The sequence below is a fragment of the Zingiber officinale genome, chromosome 5B (assembly GCF_018446385.1).
Source record: "Zingiber officinale cultivar Zhangliang chromosome 5B, Zo_v1.1, whole genome shotgun sequence".
Lineage (NCBI taxonomy): Eukaryota > Viridiplantae > Streptophyta > Magnoliopsida > Zingiberales > Zingiberaceae > Zingiber > Zingiber officinale.
In genome coordinates this window covers 109,023,700-109,035,786 of record NC_055995.1, presented here as the reverse complement: position 1 = coordinate 109,035,786, position 12,087 = coordinate 109,023,700, and the positions used below count along the sequence as shown (strand labels likewise).

The 12,087-nt window shown below is 37.5% G+C and overlaps 1 protein-coding gene across 1 annotated transcript; it reads left to right on the top strand.

Annotated features, from left to right (window-relative positions):
• The first annotated feature begins 4,227 nt into the window (after nucleotides 1–4,227).
• Nucleotides 4,228–5,573, top strand: LOC121987725 (transcription factor MYB24-like). Its single transcript, XM_042541462.1, has 2 exons — nucleotides 4,228–4,727; nucleotides 4,879–5,573. The coding sequence occupies exons 1-2, from the start codon at nucleotides 4,405–4,407 to the stop codon at nucleotides 5,387–5,389; spliced, it is 834 nt and encodes a 277-aa protein (XP_042397396.1). The 5' UTR covers nucleotides 4,228–4,404; the 3' UTR covers nucleotides 5,390–5,573.
• The last annotated feature ends 6,514 nt before the right edge of the window (nucleotides 5,574–12,087 follow it).

Here is a 12,087-nt window from a genome sequence, read left to right as displayed (position 1 = left end):
GAGAACCATAAAAATCTAAGGGTAACTTTTCTTATTTTTAATAAAAAAACTCTGATTTTCTAATATTTTGAAAAACTTATCAAGTTTTTGAAAACTTTGATTTCACTTAAAAAAATTTACAATAATTTTAGAAACTTTAAGTTTTGTAAAAAAAAAATCTAAGTAAAAAAAATATTTGAGTAACTATTTAAAGCATTAATTATAATTAAATATTTTATCAGTTAATCAATTAAACATTTTATTTCATTAATTGACTTACAGATTGTGCCGAGGCACTAGGCCTTCTTGGTTATTGGAGCAACAATCACTTTCTAGACAAAGTCTCTTAAGGAAATTAAACATTTAATCTACTCTCTGAAAGCCGTAAGTCCAATTACATTTTAATTTAGACAAGATTTTGGAATCCAATATAGGCTCCAACCTACTGGATTAATTAAAAATCTTTTGAGTATGTATTTCTTTGAAATTTTCTTAATTTGTCCCTTGTGGTATTTAACATACCAGTTTAAATTATTATATCTTTTATTGTTTTGATTAAACGAACATGCAGTATGCTATTTCTGTTTGCAAATTATCATTTTCGAATTTTATTTTGTCAAATTCTTCTAATGGACAAGATTTGGCTAGAATTAATTTTTACTCTTGGTTTTCTTTTTCTAACTTACAGTAATCCTTTGACAATAATTTAACAAACTTGAATAATTTATCGGAAGGTATATATCGTACCTGACTTACCTTGTCGATCCCATCATCCGTAGCTTCCCCTGAACTGTTGATTTCATCCGATGTAACTCCCTCTTATCGATACTCTCGATGTTCATTTCAGACGAGCTTGTTTTGTGTTCATTTTCTTGATGGCTTTCCCTTAACGCAATTCTGGAGAAAGCCTCAATCTCTGATTCGGACGACGTTTAGTCCCACGTAGCCTTTAGCGTCTTGTACTTGTTAGATTAGACAAGCTTCTTGTTCTTGCCATTGTCTTTGTTCTTCAATTTAGGGCAGTTGTCTTTTACGTGCCCTTCTTCATCACCATGGTAGCATCTGATTCTTCTTCATTTTTTTACCCTGCAAATTATTAGATTTTTCAAATTTAAGCAATTTTTTAAATCGCCTTACCATCATTGTCGTTTCGTCGTCATCGAGAGAGGATTTTAAATCTTGTTTGTCCATCTTTGCCTTAAAGGCAAAGTTGTGCTTCAGCTCCTTCTTCGAATCTCCACATCTTGTTTCATGGATTTTAAAAGTTGAAAATAACTCTTCTAAGGTAACAGATTCTAAATCCTTAGAGATATAGTAGGCATCTACTAATGATGCCTATTTTGTATTTCTAGGGAATGCATTAAGAGCGTACCTTAGTGAATCTCGGTTGCTTATCTTTTCTCCGAGATTAGAAAGTCCGGTGATGAGCTCCTTGATGATTGAGTGAAGATGTGCTATAGTTTCGCCTTCTTTTAATTAGAGGTTGCTGATTTGGTTGCGAAGTAAGTCTTGTCTCGCAAGTTTTGCCTCGAGGTATCTTCGTGAAGTTCTAAGAATTTTTTCCAGAGCTCCTTGGCAGACTCGTAAGCTCTGATCCGGTTGACTTCTTATGGCGGTAGGACACTCAGCAGATGAAACTCTGCTTTGCCTTTTGCCACGAAGTTGATTTGTTCCTTCTTCGTCCATTGATACTTTTCTTTGCCCTCGGGTGCTTTAAAACCAAATTTCATTATTAACAATAAATTGAAGTATGTTTTGAAAAATACCTCCATTCTCTTTTTCCAGCTCGCGAACTCCCCCTCTAATTTTGGTGGATAGATGCTCGGTCCGACCATCTCGTGTGCTTCGTTCAGCGGTTAGTCCTCCTGAAGCGTCTTGACTCTGATACCACTTGTTAGGACCCTTGGCGGCCAGCTAGAGGGGGAGTGAATAGCCCCTGCACAAATTAAACAAACGAAAACCTTTCTCGAATAAATAACTTGATTAAAATAACACTTGCATATAAGAAATACAAAAAGGACTAAAAGACAGAGGCACACGGGTTTACTTGGTTACAACTGGAGAGGTTGTTAATCTAAGGCAGTGAAGTCACACTAATTTCTCCTTCAGTTGGAGAAGCCTTTTTATAGTAATAAAAGCACAGAAAAGATGAAGCTAAACAGAAATAAAAGCGTCTACAAGTGTTGCTTGAATATTTCTTATTCTACTTAGCTTCTTAGAGCAGGGCTATTTATATAGCCTTGCTCGGGGCGCCTGGAAGTGTTTCAAATGTCTGGAATGGGATGAAATTCTATCCCTGACATAACGTTCAAACGCCACGTCGAAATGACTAAGAATCGGGTTCCGGGCGCCCGGAGTTCGGGCGCCCCGGACTGGTCCAGGCTCCCCAAAGGTTGAAAGTCAACATTTGACTTTCCCTCCGGGCCTCCAGCTTCGGCTCCGCTTACTTCGGTCCGAGTCTTCTGCTCCGGCTTCACTTGCTTGGGTGATTTCGGTCATCCGGAATAAGGCTCACCTGAATCAAACTTCCGGCCTTCTCGAGCAAACTTCCGCTCTGGCTTCTCGTCCCTCAGAATCACTGCTTGCTTCCTTCTCGTCCGCCAGTGTACTCTTTCACAGCTTTTCACCCCTTGAACAGCTGCGTCTTTTGCTCCTCGAGCAATCTTCCGATTCAGTTTCTCGCCCTCGGAAACACAGCACGCTCTGTTCTCATCCGCCGGTGTACTCTTCCGCAGCACCTCGTTCCTCAAACGCACCGAGTCCGTCGGCTCTCTCCCATGTCATCCTTCTCGCTAGCTGCGCTTTTCGCTCGACTTCCTATGCTCCTAATTAAGTTCCTGCACACTTAGACACAGAGTTAAACACAATAGATCCTAACTTAACTTGTTTGATCATATCAAAATTATATTGGGATATCAACAACTCCTTCTAATGCTAAAGTTAGGCGTGGATCTTAGATCATGGAAGAAATGGAATAATAAAAGAAGAGAGGAAAATTAGGATTTGATACCAGGACATTCTACCATCCTTCGTTATACTATTTATTCCTAAATCCTAATGAACTATTGGGTCTTGGGTTTGTAGGCTGCTGATAGTTTGGGGGCTGAATTTGCAATATGTTGGCCGGATCTGCTGGGCTGGAAGGGATCTGTCCCCTGGTATCACTTGTTGCAGGCTTGCAGCAATAAGCGATAGGTTAAACATATGTACTATAAATTTATAAAAAGAAATACCACTTTAAAATTTATTTACAAATTTTCAATCTTTGTCCCCCTCTCTATTGGAACAAGCATGAAGAATCACGACACGGATCTATCCCTCTCTTGATCGCATGATCGCATCCGTGTTTACAGTTGAGTCAAAAAAAATGAACTGAGTCAAAATTGTAATGCATGATTTGGCTCCTAATATGTGGTCAAGTCTAATTACGCGTTAGCGAGTTCCATTCCAATAAATAATCCCCACTTAACAGAGGGTTGAGCCAGGTGTTGAGAGAGCAATGGATGAAGGTCTCATGACTCACCAATCTACAAATAAACTATCCATTCATTGTACCATTTCCACGTCAAACCGGAGATCCCACACCGAAAGTTAATATAAAGCTAATGATTTAATTTAATAATGCGCAACTGCATAATTATCGTCTAACTCGCTTCTCTCTCAATCATTATCAGAGCCACATGGTCGAGTTTCCGTACTTGGGTCCCTGCTGTTGAAGGATCAACGACCATAAAAAATCTGTTGCAAAAAAATTGAGTGGCTTTTGAGAAGCCGATCGAGCCGGTTAATGGAGTGGCCTTTTACCGTCATTTCCTTGAACCGTGTGGACCATCACGCGCTCGCCGGGAGATATTTTTGACCAAAATTGTCCATCGTTGACTCTCAGTCAACTGGATCAGTACCGCTCCCCCAACAGGTAGTTCAAGTTAGGCGCGCACCACCATTATTATTATTATTTTTTGTTTCAAAAAATAGTTACAAGGTCCTTACCAATTAGAAATTATATATGCTAGTTAACACCGACGGCCCACTCTCATTGTTACTGCACCAAATAATTTTCCTTTCATTTCCAGTAATAATTTTATGATTGGACGCTCTGAATAGGAGTAAATTAGAATTAAACTGTTGAGTTTCAGTTTATAAATTGGGTTGAACATAACCGAAGTACAGGATATATTGCGTCAATAGACGACAGACGTACCAATAACGATGTCAATTCAGAGCGTGCATAATTCATGATATATATGGTGATAAAGAAAAGTTGCGCTTTGTGAAAAGGGCGATGTGATAGGCATGGAATTCATCAGGAGGTGGAGTCGGGTATAAATACGAGGAAGCTCAGTAGTTATTAACAAGACGACGGCTGCTTCTCGATCAATCTAATAATCGACTCGATCGAGCTGCATTAATTAGCAGAGACAATATATGGATTACTGCATGAGCAATACTGCTCCATCCAGTTGCAGCTCTATGACTGTGCGGGGAGGAGGAGGAGCAGCAGCGGAAGCGCAGGACTCATGGAGAAAGGGCCCTTGGACTGCCCAAGAGGACAACCTCCTCATCCACCACGTCAACCTCCATGGCGAAGGAAACTGGAACTCGGTCGCCAAGGAGACTAAGCTAAGGAGAAGCGGAAAGAGTTGCAGACTCCGCTGGGTCAACTATCTGAGGCCCGATCTCAAGCGGGGTAAGATAACCCCCGAGGAAGAGAATGCCATCATTCACATGCATGCCTTGTGGGGCAACAGGTATCTAGCTAGCTACTTAATCCATTAATCTCGATTAATAACTGTTATTTGCTAATTATATTATATTGTTATCTGAATTTTATATACATGCAAATTATACATGCGATCGGTTAAGTTGCATGAACGTAACGAATGGTATGTACACGTACAGGTGGGCAGCGATAGCTCGGTGCCTTCCCGGGAGGACGGACAACGAAATCAAGAATTACTGGAGAACTCACTTCAAGACCGACGACTGCAAGCCGTCTAAAATTTCAAAGAAGGTTGAGAAGGCAAGAGCGGAGTTCCTCCATCTCAAGCGCAAGAGATCAGAGGAAATCAATGGGTTGATCCATCACCAAGAGCTACTGCAGCGCCAGCAGCAACCGCAAGATGAGTTATCCAGTTGTGTGAGTAATTCAATAATGACGACGGCAAAGGACAAAGACCAAATGGAGGAACAAATTCTAAAGCTGCAGCAAAAAGGCATGCAACAGGAGAGGCACAATATGGGGATGGAGAATACCGGTACTTGGGACTGCAACTACGGTTCTTCCTACAGTATGCTCCAAGGAGGAGGCTGTGGCGATTGTTTCGTCGACGGTGATTGCTCGGCGGCAGAAAGCGGCTGGAGTGACGACCTGTGGCAGTACTGGCATCTCGACGGAATGGAGAGCCACTAATTAGCTCTTAATTAATTGAAACGAGAGTTACTTAACTCTTAATTAATTACGGGCAAGATGGATAGCCATCTCCTTGGTGAGAAAACTAATTCCGGAGAGGGGTAAATAAACAAGGATCTTGGATGACCCTGTTTACAGGTGTTGCTAGCTTTTTTTAATGAAAAAAAGGGGATAAATTAATACAGCCTCTCATAGTCATCAATAGCTAGGGTGCATCACATAAACATAAATTTTAAAGTCCGTTAACATATATCCCAAAGTTTTATCATATTAGTATTTGGTAATCAAAGCACATAAATAAATTCAACTAATAAGTTCTATAAAATGAATATATAAATACAACACCCTGTAAAACTATAATATACGATATTTAGAATCTCAAAATATATATATATATATATATATATATAATTTAAACTTATAATATAGGAGCACTAAAGCCTATAATAAGAATTTAAAAATAAATGTGATAAAAGATGATTCGTTCATCTTAATATCATTGTCAATTCATCTCTAGACTAACATAAAAGAAATAAATCATGAATGACTACTAACTATTAGTGCATGTGATCAAGACATAAGGGAAAATATGCTCAGACGCACTGAAAGAATTTAAAAATACATGTTATTATTGTAGGATTGTAGAGTGCGTTAATAATGCTCAGCTCTTATTGTGTCGTTCTTATCGTGTCGTTATTATCTATCAAATTAGTATACAGTTGAATAACAATAAAATAAAAACATACAATTTACTTAGTTCATAATCTTAGGGGTGTTACGTCTAAGACTATGTGCGAATCATCGTCCATTACTGTTTTCTCCTTTCAGGATACCTTTTTGGTATTAGAGAAACCACTTTTATATTCGAGTTTTTTGAAAATGAGAACAAAGATAATTGAATGTGAATGAGTCTACCTCCCTTTTATAGGGATTGGTTGTCATTTTTCGATCGACCAAAATTTAGTCAAGCTTCATTTGAAGATTGAAAATTTAGTCAAGTTTCATTCGAAGATTGAATCGCACAAACTCAACTTTATATGGGTTTTCTGGTCAATCGAACCTATTCCGATCGATGGACCAAGATTCGATCGTCCTGACTGTTTTGATCGACTAGACCAAGATTTAGTTGCCCGGACTATTTTGGTCAACTTGACTCAAATCCGATTGTCCAAACCATTGTTTGGTCTCTTGGACAAGGTCCAATTGCCTAGACTAGTCTAGGTTACGTTGCCCAAACATGGTCCTATCTCTAAACAAGCTCCAATCATCTCTGATCCTTGGGTCTTCGTCCACTTGCAGCTTCCTACAAAAAAAAACCACAAGCAAACAATATGCAAAACCTATTATTAGGTTTACATAACTTACTAAGTTTATTTGCTTAGAGTTTATTCCTCTAAGACTTCTTCCTTGCTTGGAGTTCACTTCTCTAAGACTTCTTGCTACATAAGGTTCACTCTCTTAGAATTTTTCCTTTATTCAAAGTTCACTCCTCTGAGTCTTCCCGTAGAATTTGTGCGATCGATGGAGAGGGGGATGAATATTGATTCGTCGCTTTTCTTCTCATTTCATTGTGTTCATTTGATCTATCAGACTTGTAGCAGCGGATTATACAAAATAAATAATAAGAATGACACCGACAGTTTTACTTGGTACCCCACCCCAGGGTTAGTTCGTCCAAGGCTTACGTACAGAAGGTGCTCGTCCACTAAATTTTATGATTTATGGAGGCGGAGAAACCACTTACAATTTAAGGTACAAGCATAAAAATAATAAAATATTGAAGCACAACTTGTAATTAAAAAATAAACTAGACAACGGTTGATATGGAAGTCTTGAGCACAGTGACCCCTCCTAGATCTTCCCTGGCCGTAGAGCTTTGCAATACATTTCCCGAGCATAGAGCATTAGATCGTGGAGAATTGATGCTTGGAACATCATGCTGAAGGTTCTTTTTATAAGTCTGGTTCAGTCTACCAATAAACCTTATTGGTATATCGATCTTGGATAAGACTTATCCCTATGACCAAGTTTATCGTGATCTGGATCTTGTCATCATATTCTTGACCGGTCTACTGATCCTTGGGATTTGCTTATCGAATTAGGCCACATCATCGATCCAGATCCGAACTAGAACCCGTTCACTCGAACCAGATCAGTCGATTGATCCTTGGGATCGTTCGACCGAACCGCTTGGGGTCCAGTTTGACCCTAGTTAAGTCAGGTTCATTCCGGACTTGACATAACTGCATTTGGTTTGTCTTTGTCTGCTTCTTCAGTCTTGCTTCTAGCTCTAGGTTCCTATAAGACACGCATACAATACAAACAAGCAACATAACCTAATCCGGTAAGTCTACTTGATCTACTAGGATTACCTTTTACTTAGTGTTCACTTCTCTAATATTTTACCACCTAAGAGTTCCTCTTGAGGATCAAACAGCTTCTGTAAGTCTACCTGACCTACTAGGCTTCTTACTTGGACTTCCTCCAAAACTTCACCACTTAATGTTCACTCTTTTAGGATTTTTCTTTGCCAAGCCTCTAGTTCTCCAAACTTGTTTGAACTTGCTAGTTACTAGGTAGACTACTCACCCTTGATAGTTATCCAGTTAACCTTGATCCGATTAGACGTTTCCTTACCTAATCTCCAGTTAGAACTTCCATTTCCCTAACATCTAGTTCTCTCTTAACCTGCTAGGGTTTTTCCTTACAAACCTCTAGTTAGGATTTCTCATGCTAGTCATTTAGTCAACCTTTGACTTGACTGAACTTCTTACTTCTAAACATCAAGTCCTATTTAGATCAACTCTTGGTTAAACTTGACCAGACCTTAGTATTTTGTCAAACATTGAAATCCTGTAGGTTGATTACACCAACAATATCTCCTTTTTTGATATCTGAAAGTTTTCTTAAGTTAGGTATAGGTCATAAGGGTTATACTTCAAATTAAAAAGTTACTAGATTTTTTAACCTAAGCTTTCCTCTCCTCCTTTGTCATATATCGAAAAGATTATTTCCTACGGGATATACTTCAAATTAAGAGGTTACTAGATTTTTTTAACTTAAGCTTTCCTCTCATCCTTTGTCAAATAAGAAGATTAATTACCTAAGAATAATCTTAGATTTTGTACTGACATTCAAAATGGTTTCCTATATATATATATATATATATATATTTTTTTTTTTTTTGAAAAAAAAAATTAAAAGTGCATGTCAAAATATATTTTCAAAGAATTTTTCAATATATTTTTTCATCTTTTTCATAGATTTTTTGCAAAGTAATTTTCAAACTAATTTTCAAGATTTTGAAGGATCGAAATCGATACTAGAGAAGGGGTCAATAATATTAAGAATTTTTACAATAAAAATAATGAGACATAGTAACTGAATTAATCCGAGTTAGCACAATGAAAATAATAAATTAATTTAGAATAATTTAATCAAGACAAAGGCTATATTGAAATCTAAAAACATAAGCATGCAAATTGATCAACCAAGTTAGAGTATAGACACGTAGGAGGTAAAAAAAATTGATTCTTATTTCTAATTTCTTCTAGGTGGAAAAACCTTACAGAAAAATAATCTAAAAATTAAGGTAACACTAAAATAATATGAAAATATTACTCTAGGTGTTGCCAATCAGAAATGAAGTGTGTGTTGTAGCACAAAATGCAAAAGAGTACTCAAAGTACTAAATAGAACTATATAATTAAGGGATGATTTCAAAGCTCTATCTTGAAGCTCCTTATATAGTAATCTCCCGGTCGCCTATATAAGTATTGACGTGGTTGCAACTTCTATCTGTAAGATAATATTAATGAATCTTCTCAGTGGCCCGTGTACCACCCGATCACCAGGGCAGGGGTTAAATTTCATCTTGATTGTCGTGTTCAAGTTACTGATAATGTTGCTCCACAATCGCCGAATAGCTGCTCGATTGCCTATATACCTAGTTGCTTTGACCCATATGGCCGCCTGGACCCTTTGAAATCCCTTCATCAAGAGTTATCACCAGTCAATCACCTTTGGACTCCATACAATTGTTTGGAACTGTCTAGTATGCTTACTTGACTAGATTAACCCGTTTAGTTTGGTTTTGCAAAGTAATCAGTCTCCAGCTGATTCCACACACTTGAACTTTTTGCCAAGTAATCAGCCTCCAACTAATTGCACTCACTTGGACTTCAGTCATCTATCATCCAGCTAGGAATTTATTTGCCAAGCCTTAATCACTTGGACTTGATTCGCCTAGCGTCCAGCTAGGAATTTATCTGCTAAGTCTTAATTACTTGGACTTGATTCAACTAGCCTCTAGTTAGAAATTTGTCTGCCAAGTCTTAATCACTTGGACTTGATTCACCTAGCCTCTGGCTAGGAATTTGTCTGTCAAGCCTTAATCGCTTGGACTTGATTCACCTAACTTCGAGTTAGAAATTTATCTTCTTAGTCCCAACCAAGACTTTAGCTCATGACTAGTGTTAGAGTGTATACTAAAAGCCTAGTTTTTTTGTAAACATTTATTTTGAAATAAAGAATCACATTGGTCAAATGTCTACATTTATATGCTAAGTGTAGTTGTTCAATTAATTTATATTGTAGATAACATGGTGTGTTGTATCACACACAGAAGATCATGTTATCAGTGCCTTATAAATTATAAACAGTAGCTCACGACTAAGATGGATAGGAACAAACCATTGGAATAGTCGTAGTGTAATTTGGTATTAGTTTATCTTGACTATAAAATTACACTAGTACACTCTGAGTATATTGAGCAGGACCATTTGAGGTAGTTTCTTTTTATACTGACTATATAAAAGAATAATACCTCTATTATTATAGAAGTGTGTACTCTTAATCATGATATAATAATAAACACATATACTTAATACTTATTTCTTTAATTTATCAAAGGGTGCGATTTAGCTTGTTAAATCAATAGGCCCGATAAGTTGGGAAATGATATTATTTATATGGTGTGTTGTTGATTATAGAATGAAACTGTGTCCTAGGAATCTAGGTTGATGATGCCCCCAAGAGGATCTCATAAGGATTGTCATGTAAACCCTACAGGTGGATTTAGTCCAACATGACGATAAGATTGAGTGGTACTACTCTTGGAGCTAGATATTAATTAAGTGAGTTGTCAGTAATTCATTTAATTAGTGGGCATTCAATATCTTAAACACAGGGAGACTAACACACTCATAATAAGAAGGAGATCATATAGTAATATGAGATTGGTGTGGTAGTTCAATAATAAATCTTTAGTGGAATGAGATATTATTGATGAACTTGAGTTGGGTGTTTAGGGCGAACACGGGAAGCTCAAGTTCATCGGGAGACCAAAATCAATTCCTCCTCTCGGTCCCTGTCGTAGCCTCTTATTTATAAAGTCTTATACCCACTCATACCCACCTTTTTACCCATCCTAAGGTGGTTGGCCAAGCCAAGCTTGGAGCCCAAGCAAGGACCGGCCAAGATAAACCTTTGATGGATCAAGTAGGTGGCCGGCTCTAACTTGGAGCCCAAGTTGGTGGCCGGCCACAATAAAATTAAAAGGATTTTATTTTTTAAAATCTTTCCTTATGTGGAAGCCATGATTTAAAAGAGAGTTTTAAAATTAAATCTTTCCTTTTATAGTTTTTACAAAAGATTAAGAGAAAGGTTTTATATCTTTCCTTATTTGTAAATTGAAAGGAAGATTTTAATTTTGGAGAAAACTTTCCTTATTGTAATCATCCACATATTTTAATAGAGAGATTTTAATTTATAAAAATTCCCTTTTATAACCAACCATGAAGGGAATTTTTAAAGAGAAATTTTTATTTTAAAAATTTCTAGAAATAAATTAGGAAGTTTTAATTTTGTGTTTAAAATTTTCCTTGTTTGGAGGATTTGAGGTGGTCGTCCAATAGAAACAAGAAAAGGAAATTTTAATTAAATTTTCCTTTCATTAGCAAGGAAAATAAGGAAGTCTTTATTTAAACTTTCCTTATTTGCCAAGACCAAGGAATATAAAAGAGAGGGTAGAGGTGCCTCACCTCACAACAACAATAGATCTTCTATTATTCCTCTCTTCCTTGGTGGTGGCCGGCCCTCTCTTCCTCTTCCTCTCCTATTTTTCTTCCTTGTGTGGCCGGCAACATCTTCATCTCAAGGAGCTTGGTGGTGGCCAGATGTTGTTAGAGGAAGAAGGAGAGATAGGAGGCTTTGTTTCTTAGCATCCCTTGGAGCTTGGTTGGTGGCCGAAAGTTCTTCATCTCTTGAAGATTGGTGGTGGCCGAAACTTGCTTGGAGAATAAGGAAGCTTAGGTGGATTCTCATCTCGGTAGATCGTCACCCACAGGACGTCCGAGATAAGAAGAGGAATACGATAGAAGATCGTGAGGTCTATAAGCTACAAAAGGTATAACTAGTTATTAGTTTCCGCATCATAACTAGTTCATCTTTTTGTTTAGATCTTGAAATACCAAATACAAGAGGCTAACGTTTCTAGGTTTCAAATTTATGATTCGAATTTGTGTTTCTTTTGTTTTTCGATTGTTCTTATTGGTTAAACCTAGGGTTACTATAAGAAGATTAAATATTGAATTTCGTTGAAAGACTTTGTTTAGGAAGTGGTGGATGATCTCATACCCAAGAAGGCCTAGTGCCTCACCATGTTTAACCTGGAAGCCGATCTCTGAAATAAATATTTA

Coding starts and splice junctions, on each gene's coding strand:
- LOC121987725 (XM_042541462.1), top strand. CDS start 4,405: ATGGATTACTGCATGAGCAATACTGCTCCATCCAGTTGCAGCTCTATG. Junction 4,728..4,878: donor CATGCCTTGTGGGGCAACAG/GTATCTAGCTAG, acceptor GTACACGTACAG/GTGGGCAGCGATAGCTCGGT.